General features: G+C 41.2%; 1 protein-coding gene and 1 pseudogene across 6 annotated transcripts; one reads left to right on the top strand and one right to left on the bottom strand.

Moving 5' to 3' along the window:
* Positions 1-277: 277 nt before the first annotated feature.
* Positions 278-8,119, bottom strand: LOC143526211 (ubiquitin carboxyl-terminal hydrolase 42-like; annotated as a pseudogene).
* LOC143525969 (uncharacterized) lies at positions 7,877-17,098 on the top strand. 6 transcript variants are annotated; one of them, XM_077020474.1, is made up of 11 exons: positions 8,615-8,801; positions 9,130-9,160; positions 10,601-10,687; positions 10,771-11,204; positions 11,302-11,436; positions 11,589-11,670; positions 11,774-11,948; positions 12,134-12,222; positions 12,778-12,972; positions 13,101-13,180; positions 13,275-17,098. In XM_077020474.1, exons 5-11 carry the CDS (start codon positions 11,390-11,392, stop codon positions 13,783-13,785), a joined length of 1,179 nt encoding a protein of 392 aa, XP_076876589.1. In that variant the 5' UTR covers positions 8,615-8,801; positions 9,130-9,160; positions 10,601-10,687; positions 10,771-11,204; positions 11,302-11,389; the 3' UTR covers positions 13,786-17,098. The 6 variants fall into 6 exon arrangements, with proteins under 6 accessions (XP_076876592.1, XP_076876586.1, XP_076876589.1 ...); XM_077020471.1 differs by lacking the exons at positions 8,615-8,801; positions 9,130-9,160 and adding an exon at positions 8,357-8,604; XM_077020473.1 differs by having other exon boundaries at positions 8,615-9,160.
* Positions 17,099-18,927: the final 1,829 nt, after the last annotated feature.

Below are 18,927 nucleotides of genomic sequence, written 5' to 3'. Positions count from 1 at the left end.
CCCGTCGCCCCCCTGTGAGCAGAGGTCGTGGTTGGCCTCTGGGGGCGCCGTGGTGCCTTTCGTCACATGGGTGTCGTGGCAGTAGATGGGCTCCTCAGCCGAGGCCGTCTGGGTGCGAGGCGTGGTGTCGGTTGGCTTAGCTGGCGTCTCGGGGGCTGAATGGGGCCTGTGAGGAGGCGGGGACAGCAGGGGAGCGACATCCTGAGTAAGAGGCTCGGACATCGCTTTTGTCTGTCCAGAGGAAGGCGAAGGAGGGAGCGTGGCATCAGAGCACGATCTACTGAGTCTGGTAATAGTCCTCAGTAGTAGGTCGCTTGGCGCTGGGTGAAGACTCGTCTGGGTCGGAGCTGAGGCGGCGCTTACGTTTGTCTAAGCTGTGGCCAGAGCGACACTCCATACGAGGCTCCTCCTCCAAGTTGTGCCTCCTCCTCTTCTTTTTCATCTTTTTGTGTCGGAAGGAGCTGCTGTCCCCATTCCTGTCTGATGGGTCCCTCTCAGAACTCCTGCAGATTGAAAATGATTTGCTTAAGGAAACTGTAGTACACTTTCTGGCTTATGGTTGCTAGATTTTCTACAACAGTAACAGTTCTGTTTGCTGACCCCTCCTGGTCACACACAGTATAGCAATGGCCGTTCTCATGCAACATAAATAGCTCCTTACCTCCGCTTGTCCTTGTTCTTCTTCTTGGATTTCTTATGTTTTTTGACAGGCCGCTCTTCACATGGATCCTCCCTGTCCGACAGGCTACGCTTTTGTGCCTGGGGCCGCGGGGCAGGGCTGGCGGTGCGTGGTGCTTTAGCCCGCTTGTGTCCCGAGTCTTTCTTCCCAACATAGTACTCAAATGAGCGAGGGAAGTCACCTTGACCATTCTCCACATCCCGGTCTCGTTCGTCCTTGCTGCTGTGATGGCGCCGGTGGTGGTAGTGGTCTCGGCGGTGGTGGGTGTGCCCGTCCCGGTGGCGATCTCCCTCTCGCTCTCCAGGGATCCTCTCTCGACTGGCCGAGCGATCCTTATCAGTATGGTGGTCTCTGTTGGGACGATGGCGATGGCGATGGCGGTGCCCGTAGCGCTCCCGACTCCGGTTTTCCCGCTCGCGATAATGTCCCTGCCTGGATCTGCCTCGCTCCTTCAGTGTGGAGGAAAGGTGTGGCTGCTCAGAATCTTTATCACACTTCCGCTCCTCACGCGCTCGTCTGCCTTCACTAGAGCCTGGCGCACCAGACAGAGATGCTGCTCTATTGTGAGCGGTGGTGCCACCGTTCACCTGCACAGGCCGTCTGAGGTCTGAGGTCGGGGATGCGGCAGCCGAAGAACTGCAGGGGCTGGGCTGGCTCTTCGGGACGCTGCTGCTGTTGCTCCCGCCAGGCTTTGAGCCACCTTGGTCCTCCTTCATGGGAGAGTTATTCTGCAAAGTGAACAGCGGTCAGTTATGGGAAATCTGAATATCAGGAACAGAAAGTAAGAGTTTAACAGTGTAAACAAACAAAACACAGCCCTCTCAATTATACTAGTGAACAATAACAACCAGTTCCCAGTCAGATTTCCTGGCATGGTGCAGTGGTGCGGTGATACCTTTGCCATGTGAGGAGAAAGCTGTGGACTGATGACGGAGGTGGAGGTGAACTGAGGCCCGTTCACCTTGGCCGTGCTGACCGGGCGAGGGGAGCAATGACCGGGACCACGGGTCACAGAGTTACAGTCAATAAAAGTGTATAAAATGCCTTTCTAAATATTCCACTATTCAAAAATCTGGAGTTGGTTTAAACATTAAGTTGAACTTACCGGATGTAGAACAGTAAATATGCTTGTTTATTCAGCACTGATTGTATGTCGCTTACAGTTACTGATGCGTCGTTCATCTTATACCACTGCTCATTACCAGACTGAAATAAAAACATTATTCCATCCATTAGCTAGAGCAGAAACTCAGTGCAAAAACGCAGAGAATGCTGAAACCGCGCAGCACATCAAACCTTCACATAGCAGTAGTAGTGTCCGGCGTGGCAGCTAATCCCGGAGTGGACCAGCACAGCGTACAGGCCGTAGAGCTGTGGCTCTCCGTGGGACTGCGACATGAACGGACGCATGTCCAGATACTCTGGATACCTCACGTCCTGCACAGGGGGACAGAGAACAGTTGTGCAACGGCATAGATCACGTGAAACGACTAAGGAAAGTGTACAACAGTGCGGCAGAATTAAGTACGGTGGTCAAACCTTTGCAATTTTGCTTCCGTTGAAGTCGAAGCGCTTTAAAGCAATGGTGAGCACATTCGAGCTACGGTGGACTGTAAATCTTTTTGAGGCATGAACCATTTTCTTACATCTACAAACACAACCAAATTCACAATGAGGACAGAAAAGATAATAGGCAACACAGACCACAGTAAATTCACCACTAGTGGTCCCATGACAACAAATAGAGCTTGGTTTATCTCCAGAGATAAACCGGTGTGCCTCAGACTTATCCAAAATAGACTTGCCGTGTGTTAAGGGACAGAAGTAAAGAGCACCTTTATCCCTCTTATCCATTGGTTTCAAAGCCCTCTGTAGTACGTGGCCGAAGACGGCTTTTTGAGTTTTATGTGAAAATATTTTGAAAATGAGGCTGGCAGTTTGTATCCGCCTTCCTGAGTCTAAAGTTACTGGTCATGCTACTTTTGGAAAAAACACATGGTTACCCTGTTGGACGGCATGGTGGAGCAGATCTGAGCTGGGACACTTACTTGGTGCACTTGTAGGCATTGTCTCCATCAAGCTGCTCAGGCTTAACAAACTGCTCAAGAGCTTTGGTGATGGTTGGAGCAGTCTACAAAACACATGTAAACACGCTTAGGCACAGACACAGGGCTAAAGAAAATCTTGTCAAACTGATCCCATGATGCTTTACATCTCAGACACCAGTTTGGGACAAGCAATTATCAATTCACTGAGTAATCATTAATTCACTAAGACAGCAACTCTCATACAAGACTAAATTGTAAGCCAGACATGCCATGATTAGCAGACCTAATTAATAATCTAAACAAATGTCCACCTCACACATGTACACATGCACGCACACACTTTAACAAACTGATAGAATCAATTTCAAAGCCCAGATCATTTCTATGGACATCTTTATAAAAGATACAACAGAGTGACTGATGGCTACCTCAATGTCCAGTGCAATGTCCAAATACTGATCAAACGTATCAGATACTCCATTGCAGTTCAAACACTCCACTGTGAAATCAGAAAGAATATAATCAATTTAACTGATCAAAAACATCTCAAATAGCATTGCCAGTCATACACATTGAACACTTATGAAATAAATAATTTATAGTAACATTTTACAGTAAATACCATTTTACCATTTGATGTTCACAAATTGAAATGAAGTATGACTGACAAACTCACATCTTGACCTCAGGTAACCTCCAAATATCTGATGGATCAGAGTGGTTGCCTGTGTTTCCCTGTCCAGTCTGATTAAATAAAAACATCAGACAAGGCAGAAAATGTAATTTATTCAGATAGAAACTAAAACAAGAAATTAAAAAGAGAATATAAACAAACATGCAATTGTAAGAGTACAACCTTTAAGTGTATCTAAACGCCTTTCTGAATAACGCTTTCTAAAAGCACAAAGCAGAACAGAAATGAGGTCTGACGTGAAAATTGCCAGAAACTAGAACGACGCAGCGATTCCCTGATGGATTCATCTCCACACGTAACTGGTAAAGTCAAACGCTTCGTTCTGAATGTAGGCTGCTGGCTGGCCAGTAGTGGAGAGATGTTGAGAAGCAGCAGCTGGCACCGCATCAAAGCAACTTGGGAGAGAGCGCACAGCCCACATACAGAGCGCTGGTGGACTAACGTGTTAGCCACACATAAACAAGCTGTCGACTGTGGTATGGAAGAGAGGGGTGAGAGTAAACCACCCTGTATGCCTGTGCAGTTTCTGCACAAATGCAGAACTACTTCTATTTTCTTAGACCAACCTGGCCTCATTTAGATACAGGACAATCTTAATAACTGGTGGATACATCAGCAATTTTCTTCACACCGGTATCAAGCACCAGTCTCCGCTCTTTTTTCAGTCAGTGAAATGGAAAGCACAAAAAACGCCAAAAAAGGACCCTTGGATCCACGTATTTACTCTCCAAATAATATTAATAATAATAATAATAATAATAATAATAATAATAATAATACACCTGACTAACAGCCACAGCTGCACCTGCTAGAAGTGACATTTTTAAATATCTGTCTGCAAGAAGAGTCAAGTAACAATTCTGCGACCCACAGATATCCAACAAACATGCTAAGAAATAGATGAATGCTAAAATTTCAATAATTTAGCAACTTGAGCAATAATATAGGGTGTGGTCCAAGTAAACATACATGCTCCAAAACAGGCAGGACTCTTGCATAGTGTCCACTGTGTACCGCAAGAACTCATGAGCGTCTTCTTGACTCCCAAAACAGAAATGACTTGCAATACCTTTGAAAAAGAAAAGGAGATGGACCACAATTAGAAATGTTCATATTTAACGGTGCTCAAAGGAATATGATGTTGCTTTTGTCCATCACCATTTGCATACTCACATTTTAGTTCATTCAGCACACTGATGGGTTTAATGACTTTTCCTGAATTGGCAAACACCTGGGTGATGTGATTCTCCATGATGCACATCATGCAAAATCCAGGTTCATGACCTTCGGGGGAAAAAGAGGACTCAGAATTAAGGCATAATAAATATACAGATGGTATCACTAAATACCAGTAGATAATCTTGAAAGTTAATAAGCAGTTAATAAGCAGGTAATTAACACAGCCATGTTTCCAACCAAATGTTTTCTATGTATATCAATTAGAAAACCTTTACGGAAGCAAATAACATTGACAAACTCACAATAATGTTAAATAGTTTGTACAAAGGACAACTGCACCCCTTGGTTGATAAAGACTTCATTCAACAGATGGGAAAACATACAATAAACCCAAAACATCATAGCAAATGTTCATCAGATCTGCGTTTTGTCTTACAGCATTACATAGAAACTCTGAACACATTGTGAAATTAAGGACTGTGTGTAGATCATCCTGAGATGATCGAGATACTGAATGAACTGTTGCAGCCAATGGGAAGAAGCACACTCTGCTCCCAACAAAGACACCTGCTGGTTCATGCAAAACAGAGGCCTGCTGACACCTCTGTTAACACCTTTTATTGAACAGCCCTAAATATCGTCTCATACCAGTGGACACTCCATTCTTTACCCAACATTGGTCTAGACAACCAAGCTTAATTTCTGCTCCTCTCTTGTGATATTAGAAATGTTAGACAATTTACTCTTGTTCAACTTGCAGTCAGCTCATATAAGGCTGATTACATAATGATGCAAGAACTAAAACAGGCTACGTTGGATATGTTAAATACTTTAGAACCAAGATGTGTGGCAGGAGGAGAAGGATGGGGAGTGACTCACATGTTGTGGAATGCTCTCTGGACAGCATGTAGTTGGCGAGAGGAGCAGTGTAGGAGAGACACTGAAGGGCAGAGTTTAAAAACACGTGTTGCCCAGGTTCTGTAGACCTGCTCCAATACGATGGACCTGGTTCCAATTTAAACAGAGGTGTTCTGCTGGGAACAGGACCATCTGGGGTAGAGGGATGCCATCGCCACTGGCAAGCACCACTACATGGACAAACAGAGGCATTCGTTACGGCTTTCGTACAGCAACACGGTTGCTTCAGAAATGCTTGCAGGACACAGAACCGGTGCATCCCTGGAACATGGAGTAAACGGTAAAGTACTCACCAGTCTCCTTGGGCTTATCTTCTCCATGGTCACTATTCATTCCTGCCAGATAGAATCAGATCGTTGAAGTTAGATGCACTTTTCAAGAACTCACCTGTGGTAATTGCTCAGAATGACACAAACAGAACATACATGCTGGCTGGGGGGGGGGGGGGGGGGGGGTCCACATTGTTACAACTATTACTTGAGGTCTACTGCCTCAAGCTTGTACGATAACCTGTTTTGTTACTCAAAATCAAACAGTAAAATGCCCTCAAATTGGATACTCCAACCATTTTTTGGTACAGTTCACTGTTGAGAAATTAGTTACAGGTACATGCAGACATGGACGTAATTTTGTAATAAAAAGTGGGGGGGGTATTTAAATATTTGGTTTTAACCGTAAAAACTGGGGGGGTCCAAAACTGGCTTTTGAAAAAGTGGGGGTGACATGACCCCCCCTCCCCCCCCAAATTACGTCCGTGCATGCAGATACACAGGGTTGCCAACTCTCACGCATTGAGCGTGAGACACACGCATTAGACCGTCTTCACACGCTCTCACGCCACACATACGATTTCTCAAGCCGGAAAAAAAATCTAGTTTATTTACCTCTGATTCACATCTATGATTCAATGAGTTACTAGTTCGCTCTGGTGCCAACCACTGGCGATCGATCGCGATATAATACTTAATTTGTGTCCATTTTACACCCCGGCCGGTGACAACTTACGTTCGCAACCCCCCCACCCACCCACTGCGTGAGAAATCGGAAGTGTGGCGTGAGAGCGAGTGAAGACGGTCAAATGCGTGTGTCATTTGGCAACCCTGTTTTAAATGCAAAACACCAACCCAGGGCACAGAGGAAGCATGAGTCTATAAGATCATCAGGTCTATAAGAAAAAAAATAGAGATAAAAGCTATCACAAATAATTAAATACAATTGATTTAAATAGAACAAAAATTCAATAATGAAATGTTAGAAATAAATTTATAGAGGAAAACACATTATTAAATTTTAAATTAAATGTAGACATTTAAATAAAACGTTTGACATAAAAGATATAAAGTGCATCAAATCAAAGCTACAGAATAGCTGTGCTTTTCACTTGAGAGCTAAAACAGCTGAATAAATCTGTAAGGCATGGGAGCACATTTTTTCTGTTTCTGAAAGTGACTATAATCTGTGCAGATCTCATGACTTCAAGAAGTTTATTCCTCTTATATTCCTTTATTCTTATTGTAAGTGATTATGAACAAGTGATTATAAGAAGGGCTATGGTGCCATGTGATGTCATTAGAATGTGGGGAGAATGCATAAGAATTTGTGATGTCATGTCATGAAACCCGTTTCTTTTTAAAAATGTTTATTTGTATTTGCATTTTCCATGGCAACATGGAGAATGTTAACATGGTGGGATTTATGAAAATTGTGCTGAGTCAAAGAAATAACCCATGCTCCATTAATTATAATAATCAAAATGTCCTGTACACATGAAATAAAGAGCTTGAAAGTCACCAGTAGAATACATATATATATATATATATATATAGGTTATTTTTCTAAACCTTAGAAAACTACATACATGTGTATATTACATTTTTAATATAAATAAGCCTATGGAAATCAATACTCATAAGCAATGTTGACTAAATGTACTGTCTTATATAGAAGTATACAGGGTTGCCAACTTTTGAAGATCGCTTGGAGTGAGATTTGAACCTGGAGGAGGTGGCGAGTGTAAATTGGTGGCGAACGTAAGTTGTCGACGGGGGGTGAACATAAAATGGACACAAATTAAGTGTTATATCGCGATCTATCGATAAAATGGACACAAATTAAGTATTATATCGATCGCCGGTGGTTGGCGCCAGAGCGAACTAGTAACTAATTGAATCATAGATGTAGATCAGAGATAAATAAACCGGATTTTTTTTTTCGCCGTGAGATATCGCAAGTGTGGCGTGAGAGCGTGTGAAGACGGTCAAATGTGTGTGTCTCACGCTCAATGCGTGAGAGTTGGCAACCCTGAGTATAAAGTTATGTACAGTATATGAACATTTTTTTCTCACCATGAGTGGTAAAATCTGGCGTGTCCATGACGTGGTTCTGTTCCTGCCCAGGCAGGTCAGTTATCAGAGGGTAAAAACTCATTCTCAAAGTGAAGATTAGAAAATCGCATTAGATTGTAAATCGCAGAGCAAAATCTCATACGACCGGTTTTGAGCTTTTCAGCATCGAAACTGAAATCCAAACATTCCACCTTCCCAATCAAACATTCAAAACCAAACATTCTAAGTGGCTTAGCACGCGCGATGTCACGACTTCCAAATGTTTTAACCAAAACACCAAATCAGCCAGGCTGCTACAATAACCTGATGAATATGGAGCTAAAAATATGGAGCATAAATATTTGAATCTGAATTTTGTATATTTGTATTATATTTACATTACATTTAATACACTTGAAATATTTAATGGCGTAATTCATACATTTGAATTTTAACAATGCTTTTTTATGTTTTGAACTTGCGAGATGGTGAAATTTGCTGTTGGAAAAAAATAAATTTCAATATTACAACTTGCATTTTTCACATGAAAAAAAATTAGATCCTTAAATTCAAATCGCTATGATTCAAAACTCAGAAATACAGATTCAGACCCGCGATGAAACATCCGGGCTTCTCAGGAAAAGTAAACCTTAGAGCAATCCAACGCATTAAACCAATCACAGCGGTGCCTCACTCTCGGTCGCGTCTGTGGGTGAAGATCAGTCGCGTTTGTGGCGGAGACAACTAATGGAGCACAACGAGGTAAGTGCATCCAAAGTTATTCAGATTCAACGCGGCAAGTTTGATGTGTTGCGTTACGTAACGGTGGTTGCGTTATAACGCGGGGGAACTTTAGCTAGTTAGCTAGCTTGTTAGTAGAGGTTAACTAAGAGCTTTGGTTGGTATGAGCTGCTCTCATATAAAGAGTTTGAAGTGTACTGATTAACATTATCGTTTAAGTATGTGTTTCCCTGACGTAGTAACATTCATTTGTCAGAATGGTTGTAGGATAGAAAATAGTTAATTTTAGGGCATAAAACAATCAGGGTCTTGCTGGTTCTAGTTATCAGAACTAGCTACAGGCTGTAAAACGGGCAATACGTTTAAACTTCGCGTTTGGACCGTTCAAAAGTATCGTAGTAAATGGTTTGCTATTGGCAGTTAATGTTTTAAATGCATATAAAAAACAAAGGCATAGCAGAGTGTTTCAGAAGTTGTTCATGCCGCCATTTTATACATGTTTATTCATTCTTGTTAAACCCTTTATTTTCTTTCCACGATTGGCAGCATGGCGGGAATGCGTAGGATGCAAGAAAGGGTACAAATATTAGTTGTGTTTTCTTTGTGCTTGTAGGGAAATGCAGATGTTATCAGGTCCACAAGGAACCTGTTGTCCTTGTTGACCTCGCAGTCAGGAAGTGCAGCTGGCCCTAGTCAAGATAATGTCAGGTCTCTTATATATTTTAATGTAGTGAGCTAAATATTTTGTACTATGTGCTACAATACAAATAATATGTTGTGGTCAAATTTGTGAATAATGGAAATAATGAAGATAATGAAATGAAATTTTCAAGGAAGGAATAAAATACAATTGGCCTACAGGATATGGAACCACATCAACATTACTTTGATCAATACAGGTCAAATGTCAAGGTCAAAGATTAAGGGAGGAATTACTGGTTATCCTTTTCTGTGGAGACTTTAGCGTCTAAGCTACATGTACTCGACCTGCAGGATGCGCGTTTTTGTACTGAACAAATTCACTCATTGCCGGTTCTCGGATGGTTATGAAATTTCACATGGTAGCAGTTAAGAGTTTATAAAATCTTCCTAACCATGAATTAATTCTGCCTTCGAACAGGAAGTTACTTTATTTAGCGCTTACAAATCACCTTAATCTTCAAAACTCCAGAACTTTTGATCTACTGAATGGAATATAACAGAACAAACACGAACATGTTCAACAAGATTTGATATGTTCGAAATTACGTAAATCACATAAAATTAGCCACTAATTCATTCATTTTAAGTGCGAGTCCAGCGAGACCACGAAAAAGTGGTCTGAAATTGCTGTTTAACAGATTTCTTCTTGAATGGGATACCAACCATAGACAGTTATTTCTGTTTCACTTATTATTGGCATCTAGACTAAATAATGCTCAACTGAATCTGAACTCTGTAGAGAAAACATATTTACCTTCCTTAAAGTGCTTTCAGTGCACCTTCCTGATCATGTTTCAACAGTTATACAGAAATAACTTCTGGTTCATTTGCAGCAAGTATAGCCATTATCAGTAAATATTCATATCAGTAATTTTTTCATCACCACCTAAATAACTAGCCCATAGTTAGTTCATTGATCTGATCTAAGAAGTACCATGCTCAGTTATTTATCAATTGAATCTTCAAAATCATGTCTAGCTTGCAAGATTTAGGCTGCAGGTGTTGGGCTAGACGTTTCTGTACCTTTTCAAGTCAAAAATTGTAAAGCATTGTAAAGCTTTTTGTATGAATTCAAAGAACAGTAGGAAATGTCTAGTCAATACAGCAAAAATATAGTCTGTAGTATTAATAATTTTAACCCCAAGAATTTGAGCCAAGATCTTTATTGTGGATGATAATAGAATGACCCTAATTCAGTTTCTGATATTGGAGGACTAAGTCCAGCACACCACCTTCAACTTGTTAATTGTTAATTCATTTACACAACTTGTTAATTTCTGTGTTTTTATCTTTTAAATTGTGTTTACCATATTAGGAGATGTTGCTGTTGGTGAAGGAGTGACAAGATACTTCTTTTCAGCAATTATTCAAAGGCTTAAAGCTGGCTTCAGTATTATTCTAGGTATGATGATCATTGTTACATATGTTTATTACTTTTTCTTGGAATTAGAAATGTTGACATTTGTGTCCATCTTTAAATTACAGGAAATACCGAAAGGACATGCCTATTTGAAGGTGAACCTGATCATCTGGTCCCTTCATCATCCCAGTTCCTCATTGAGGGTGACATGTTTCTAGTAGCTGGACGGATGCTGGGACATTCTTACATGGGGGGCCTCGGCTGCCTGGACTCAGCAGAGCAATTGTCCATGATTCACCTGAGACAGCCACAGTGCAAATAGAAGATTGTCCTGACCATGATATACGAGAAATCATCAAATTGGTATGTACATCATGTGTTTTTTTTTTTCTTTCTATTTTTATTGAAAAAGTTGTTGCAGCCATTTATGTCCAGGTTGATGGAGATGATGAACTCAGTGAAGATGAATGCCAGGCTGTCCTTGAATCTTTCTTGGGATCTACCTGGCCCAACCAATACAAACAGAAGGTGGCTCTTTGAACGCCTTTTGTCACATGCGGTAACATGCCCTATCTACACATTCCATTTCACTGCAAATTTTAATACATTACATGAAATTAAGCAGTATTGTATTGTGACTTTTGCCAAATCTGCAGGTAATTGGTAGACGATTGCGTCAGTTGAAACAAATTTGGAAAGGACTAAAGGAAACCAAGGTGTGGTCACTGTTGATTGAAAGGAAAGATGTGCAGGTTTTTCCAAAGGAAAGTGAATATTCACTTATGCCACAGGTATGTTTATGTACATATTTTTTAAATAAAACAATTTTCGATAACACATTTATGTGGTGTACATGACCTAGACATATACAAACAGCAGGAGTCTTGAGTGCTTTTGTTTTTAAGATATTGCTCCCATACATACGCTGGCCCACTGAAAGCAGTGCAGATGATGATGATGATGACGACTGTCCACTGGAAACAAGTGTCGCATCTCGGGATATTTTCAGCAGTTCATTGAGACTGGTATGTGTTTCTTTCAATTATTATTCGCTAGTTGCACGGGATGACGTGTTACTACTTCCGGTTTTTCGAGGGTGCGCGTGAATAGTTCCGCTCCGGCACACAGGACAGACGCACAGAAGCGAAGGTGGCTGTGTTTTACACTAGGTGCCTCCAAGACCTACCAAAGATTACCATCACCCATGTGCATCGGATAGTCCAAGCGGCCAGCTCAACCCCAAGGAGCAAAAGGGAAAAAGGATATAAGATGTATATATCCAGTTACATCGACAACTATGAAGGTATGTCACACCATTACACAGCTAGCTAGCCAGCCTAGTTAGCTACACACCCACCCTGTGATTTAGCTGAGCTTATTGTCTAACTAGGACTCTAACGACGGTTGTATCCAGTGTCAGATGTTTAAATGACATTCAGTGTAACTTTTATGTATATTGTAAATGATGTCCTGTTTAAATGCCCACAGTTTCAAACAGAGATTCGTCAGGGAGAGTGAGCATCAGGGCTACCTGTTACAGGTCGATGAGGAAGAGTGAAAAACCTCACGACCTCAGAGTAGGGAGGAAAAACAGTGTTTGTTGGTTCACAGCCTCAGTTGTTATTTACTGTATATTTAGTATAATACATGCAGGGTCCAAATATCTTAATGACTTGGCAGTGGTAAGTATTTTGTACCCTGCGCCTGTTCCTTTGTTTTACTAACACTGTTTTACTAACACAGTTCAGTGATTCACTAACTTTAAAATATTTGAAGAAAATTGAGACAAGGGATATGATAAAAGGTAGATAAGTTTATCGTTATTTCTTATATTGCAGCAAGAGGGAGTAAACTTATATTGCTTATACTCTTGGTGATACAATTGATAACCTGCCTTGATTAAGCCCAGGGGTGTCCCGACTTGTGTGTAAAGGTCTGGGTTGGAAGCAGGTATTTGCTACATAATGAGCAGCAAAAAACATATAATTAAACAAGTGTAATCAGTTGTTTAAGCATCTATTGTTATATATTTGGCTGGGATAAAAACCTGCAGCCACACCATTCCTTTGCATATAAAATTGGACACCACTCATTTATCCTGAGATTTTGACTGTTTTTTTTTTTATGTTTAGATTGTCTTTGAAGACCGTGTATCGGTGGACATTGCAGTGGCCGAGTGCTCCTGTGTGGCTGGGACAGCACTCTGCAACCACAATGTTGCACTACTGTTTCAGACTGCACACTACTCCACACTGAACCTGGCTGCTGTACCCCCAGTCCTAAGCTGCACAGAAACAGAACAACGCTGGCACAAGCCAAGAACCATGGTGAGTATGTGTTCCCAACCATACCTAAGTTAAATTATTTCTTCAACAAGCTACATTTTGAGCTGATGTACTATGTCACATCAACAAACATTTAAAGTAGTGTGATCATTCTTTTATGTAATTAATAGGGTGTGAAACCAGGCAGAGTAAGTGACATGGTATTTTTGTCCTCCAAGCCGAAGCAGTTTACAGTTGCTGATGGTGTAAGGTAAAATTAATTTTCCTATGTATGCTTTGCTTACTGTATAACCTTTGTTGTATGAGTGTACAAAGTCCTTACTGTGGAATTCGATTTTTCAAAGGAGTAAACGTTACAAGGCAGTGCGAGGGGAGCTGCCAGATCCAGATGTCCTCAAAGTTGATGAGCAGTACAAGGACTTCACTGCAGACATTGCTCCACTCATCACCACCATGGCCATAAGTGCTGACGTCCCGCTGGTTGATTCAGCTTTTGGGAAAGTCCAGGCGGGTAGTCCCATATCCTACCAGCATCCAGTACCAGTGAGTCGGGTTGTAGTACACCATCCAGATGCCCCTCTGCCATCACCTCTACCTGTAGACGGCTATAGGCTTGAGCCTACTAACTGCCAGTTCGTGTGCAGTCACCAACAACACCTCCATCTGCAGTCACTTGTCACTACATTTGACATGGCAAGGAAGATAGAGGTTGCCACTAGGGGTGCGAATCTCTCAGTGTCTGGCGATGCGATTCGATTCCGATTTTTGGGGTCACGATTCGATTCAGAAACGATTTTCTATTCAGGAACGATTTTTCTATTCAAATGGTCTATATATTTTGTTTTAATTATGTGATTGACAAGATGAAAAGATGAAACAACAACGTAAACAAATAGGACATTTATTTAAAACAATACTTTTAGGTTCCTTGTTGTATTAAATCTTTTTGCACCATATTTATACCAAAAATAGGACTGTGCATAAAATTCTGTAACTTAAATTACCAGTATTAGGTTAGCTTAGCTGCCTGGCTATTTCTTTAAAAAAAAGAAAGAAAAAAAAAATCTATCAATGAACAATAATTCAAAATATATTAATACAAAAGTAAACATAGACTTTAGTCTACCATAATGCATTTACCTTTAACTGAAAACAAAATACAGACTTAAAAGTGATTAAACAAACTGAACTAGAAAAGTGACTTTATATTTTGTAAAACTTAACCTTCAAAAAAAAAAAAAAGTCTTAACTATAGTGCATTTATATTTGGTAAATCTATATTTATATTTGGTAAGTCTGCACAAAAACACTTCTGAACTGCATGTAACTAGATGACTAGATTCTTTTGCAGAAAAAGGAGCTGATCAACATGATCAGACGTTAGAGTGCTGCGCTGTGCTGTCACAATGTCCCCTGCTGTAGAGAACACTCGTTCTGCAGCAATACTGGTGCCAGGGATGCCTAGGTAGCGTTTAGCAATTTTAGACAGTAGAGGAAACTCTCCCTCATGAAATCTCCACCACTGAAGAGGGTCTTCTGAGAGAGGCAGTGGAGGGACTTCCAGGTACTTCTTGAGCTCCTCTTCAGCTGTGGTTCTGGTGGATTTAGGGAGGACACTGACCTTGGTAAATGTCTTCCCTAAGAGATTAACCAGTGCCGATTTTTTTTTTTGGAGAAGGACCCTCATCTTGGCTTGATGCTGGCTCCTGGCGATGTTGTCTCTCATCTGGCCTCTCTTCAACCTGTGAAAAAAGAAAAATCATAATAAGTTTTTTTGTATACTCATCGTGTATATATAAGTTTTGTATAGTGTGAGAGAAAAGTTACCCCTTGAGCTGCAGCTTCATCTATTACTTTCCCATGGATCTCCTGACGTTGCTCTTCACTGAGAAATGGTAGTGTTTTGAATCTTGGATCCAAGGTAGAAGCAGTATAAAGAAGTGTCTTGCTCTGCTCACTTGTGTATCTCTTTGCCAGATCTTCGTTGATTGCTTTTTTGACTTCACGGACAACTAGTGTATCAGAGATGTCTGCCTGTGTGTCAAGAAGTAGCTGAGCATGCAATGGAGCGATTACTGATAGAGTTGGTGTGGAGTCCTCCGACATTGTTGGTGGCATCTTTCATGGGTTTGAGAGTCATAGCTATTTGTTCGGCTTGGGTGATGTCAGTCTCATTGAGAGTGCAAATGTCATCTGCATGTCCACATTTTCTCACCTGAGGTGAAAGGAGGGCGGCGCAAATTGCAGGCTGCTGCTCCAGAAATCTTTCAAGCATCTCATAACAGCTGTTCCATCTTGTAACAACATCAGATTTTAGCTTGTGTGGTGGCATTCCCAAAAGTTTTTGTTTGTCCTGCAGCACATGACTTGCAAGTGGGCTGCGGTGAAAAAATGAACAAATTCTCCTGATCCTGCCAAGAAGCCGTGCCACAGTGTTTACTTTTAAAGCTCGCTGAGCAGCAAGATTTAACGAATGGGCAAAACACGTGATGTGTGTCAGGTTCTCCAGCTGTGCAGCAGCAAGCATATTTGCAGCATTATCGGTGACAATGACAACGTCTGCGATGTTAAGTCCCCATTCCTCTGCTACAGCGTGAAACATGGCATTCAGGTTTACTGCGGTGTGACTTTCGCTCATCACTCGTGTCTGCAAAACACACGACTTCATCTGCCAGTCATTTGTAATGAAGTGTGCCGTAAATGTGACAAACGACTGGGTGGCTCTTGAAGTCCAGGAGTCACACGTAAGTGCTACTCTATTGGCATTAATCAGAGCTTCTCCCACTTTATTCTTCGTTTCATTGTAGAGTTGTGGCACTGCTTTATCGCTAAAATAGCTACGTGAGGGTATAACGTACCTTGGGTCAAGCGTATTCACCATAAACTTAAAGCCCTCTCCTTCGACTGAGCTGTATGGTCGTAAATCCTTTGCGATATAGCAGGCGATGGAGTTGGAAATCTTCACAGCCCTTGGGGAATTAGCTGGATGTGTGTTGCATTGCTCCAGAGTTCGCTGGTTGGCTGCTTTTGGCCGCTTTTCAACTTCTTTAAGCTCAGGGTGATGTCGCGCCAAATGGGCTCGTGCATTTGTCGTATTTCCGAAGTACTTCAATTTCATTTTACACTTCTTGCAAACAATTGTGCTCATGTCAAGCTCGCTCTTCCCCGGGACATTGTAGAATCCAAATTGTGCCCAAACACTGGCTTTTAGCGACGACGGGGCGGGCTTAATTACGCTTTCCTCCTGCTCCATGCTAGCGGACTCCATTCAGTCAAAGGGAGCTGGATAACTAGCTTGTCGTACGGTGGCCAATTGGACACGTAATGCCATATAGGTAGTATATAGTAGGAGCGGGGAAAAAAAAAACTTAAACGCATTCTAAAATCGATTTTTGGCCATTTTGAATCGATTCAGAATTGCCAGGACTAAGAATCCCGATCCTTTAAAGAATCGATTTTTTTCGGCACCCCTAGTTGCCACCAGAGAGCAGAGCAACTCTGTGGAGTGGCACCGAGTCAGGGGGCCAAGAATAACCTCCTCCCGATTCAGGGAAATATGCCATGTCAGAGGTCAGAGTTCTGCAGAAATCCTGTCACAAAGGATTCGAAAGGGAGTGAATCAAACTGCTGCAATGAAGAGGGGATTGGCACTGGAACCGGTTGCCATACAGGAGTACTGCAGAATAAAAACACCAATTACTGGCCTTGTGGGTTTGTCATCCACCCTGATGCCCCCTGGTTAGGGGCATCTCCTGATGGTCTGGTGTTTGACCCGACTGAGAGCCCACCCTTTGGACTGGTGGAAATTAAATGCCCCAATGCAAAAAGCTATGTGGACTGTAGCTACCTGAAAATGCAGAGTGGCACACTGAAATTGAAGCAGACTCACAGTTACTACTGGCAGGTACAAGGCCAGCTCCTACTTACAGGTATGGAGTGGTGTGATTTTGTTGTATTTGCAGAGGATGATATTCTCATTCAGCGCATATACAGAGACTGTGAAGTGGCTAAAACCATTAGAGAGAAGGGAGATTTTTTATTTTTTTATTTTTACATGTCAGTGTAATGACTTCTCATCACGTTTGGCAGTTATCTATTTAAAATGCAGTAAATTTATGAACTAATGATATTTTAATGATTGATTCTTAATAAATCTTAAATGTGTTGACATTGAGTCCTTTTCTTTATGCTACCATGCTTTCCCATATGTGTAAAACAATGCCGAAACCAGACTGAGCAGAATCTTATACAGAGAGACAGAAGAACTACAAGATGTAAATATAGAACTGCCCTATATTTGTAGAGCTGATAAAATAAATTAAGGTGGCATTAAAGTTGTACTCATTTAGTGTATAATAAAAAAAAAGATGTAATACAGAAACTGAATAATGGTTGTTTAACACTAGAATGACTAAAGCATGACTTGGTTGACTTGGTTGTTTCCAAGCATGAAATATGCATATATAAACTGCCATAACCCTCACTGAAATAATGAAATTGAATTGAGCTCTCTTCTTTTCTGTATATCTCTACTAAATTGGTAAGTTACAGTGTTACTAGTAGTAAGTACTAGTGTTACAGAGAGAAAAATGAGATGTTACACTAACAACAATCAATAATGTAGTGTATACAGTGTGGATGTCTATATGTAACTATAACGTGTTTGTGTATGTGTGTGTGTGTATATATATATATATATATATATGAGACAGAGAAAGGGAGTGAAAGAGAGATGTTATACTAGGGGGCTTTCTGAATGTACCACAGAGTTGCTGCCTGAGTGTTTCTCTATGAATTAACATAATAAAGGCTGACTTATGGCTCTCTTAATTACTGGGAAGAAGGAGGGGTGATGTCCTCAGGATCTTGAAATTTCAGTCATTCTAGTGTTAATCAATTATGGTCAAGGAGTTATTATAACATTCATAAAAAAAACTATTTACAAGCACCAAATAAGCAAACATTATATAAAAAAACAATAACAATGTGTATATATATAACAATATACAAAACTATATAACTGTAATAAAAACTATAACTATAATATAGTACAATATATAACTATAATAAAACTATTTAAACAGCAAATAAGCAAAAATTAAATTTCAATGAGGCCAGAGTTCATTGCGAAGTTGCCCACGCCTTTACCAGTGGTCCGGTCTGGTAGTTGACCAGGAAGCAAGCCACATTAAAGAGCTCTTCAATGCTTCCACAAACAGAGAGTGGTATGGCCTTGTCAAAAAGTTTGTTCTCTTTCACCCTCCTAATGCATCTCTCCACATGAACCCTCAGACGTGCAATAGATTGAGTCTGCCTGACATCCTCCCTACTCATTTGGGTGTTTCTTGAAAGAAAGGCAGGTCTGTAAACCTTGCAGGGAGCCAGGTTGTCCACAAGAAACCCTTTGTCAACCATAATTGCCATGTCTGGTGTGAGCAGGTTTGTAATGCCAGACAGCTTGAAGATCTCACGATCACTCATAGATCCTGCATACAAGCCAGACACAAATGTAATGGCTCCATGAGGTGCCATGCCAATCATGGCCTTAAACGTAGAGTGTGATTTGTACGCTGAAAACACCTCACTCTGTAGCAGGAGAGAAGATGGTGTCTGGCAAACGAGTTCAGTGCAGTCAAGCACCACCTGTGTGTCTGGGAAAGCTGCAAACTCAGGTGGAAGGTGAGCTCTGACAACTTCAGGGGGGATCCATAGACGTTGGCTTCCTAGCAGGATGTATAGGAAGTGTGTCCAGGTGGAAATAATCCTGCTAGCTGTGGTTCGGTGAATGCCAAACCGTTCTGCAAGATCCCTGAGAGGCAGGCCCACTGACAGGTACATGAGAAACAGCAGCAGCTCATCTATTGGTGGAAGTTTCTGTAAAAATACAAAAGTTGTATACTTAGTGACAGTGATAAATTATTACTAGATATATTAACTTAACCTTTACTTAAAGGAGAAAATTCAGTGTGAAATGAACTTGGGGTGTAGTAGTGAAAC

Source organism: Brachyhypopomus gauderio, chromosome 10 (genome assembly GCF_052324685.1).
Source record: "Brachyhypopomus gauderio isolate BG-103 chromosome 10, BGAUD_0.2, whole genome shotgun sequence".
Classification (NCBI taxonomy): Eukaryota; Metazoa; Chordata; class Actinopteri; order Gymnotiformes; family Hypopomidae; genus Brachyhypopomus; species Brachyhypopomus gauderio.
Note: the sequence above shows the minus strand (reverse complement) of the source record. Positions and strands in the feature narration are given on the sequence as shown.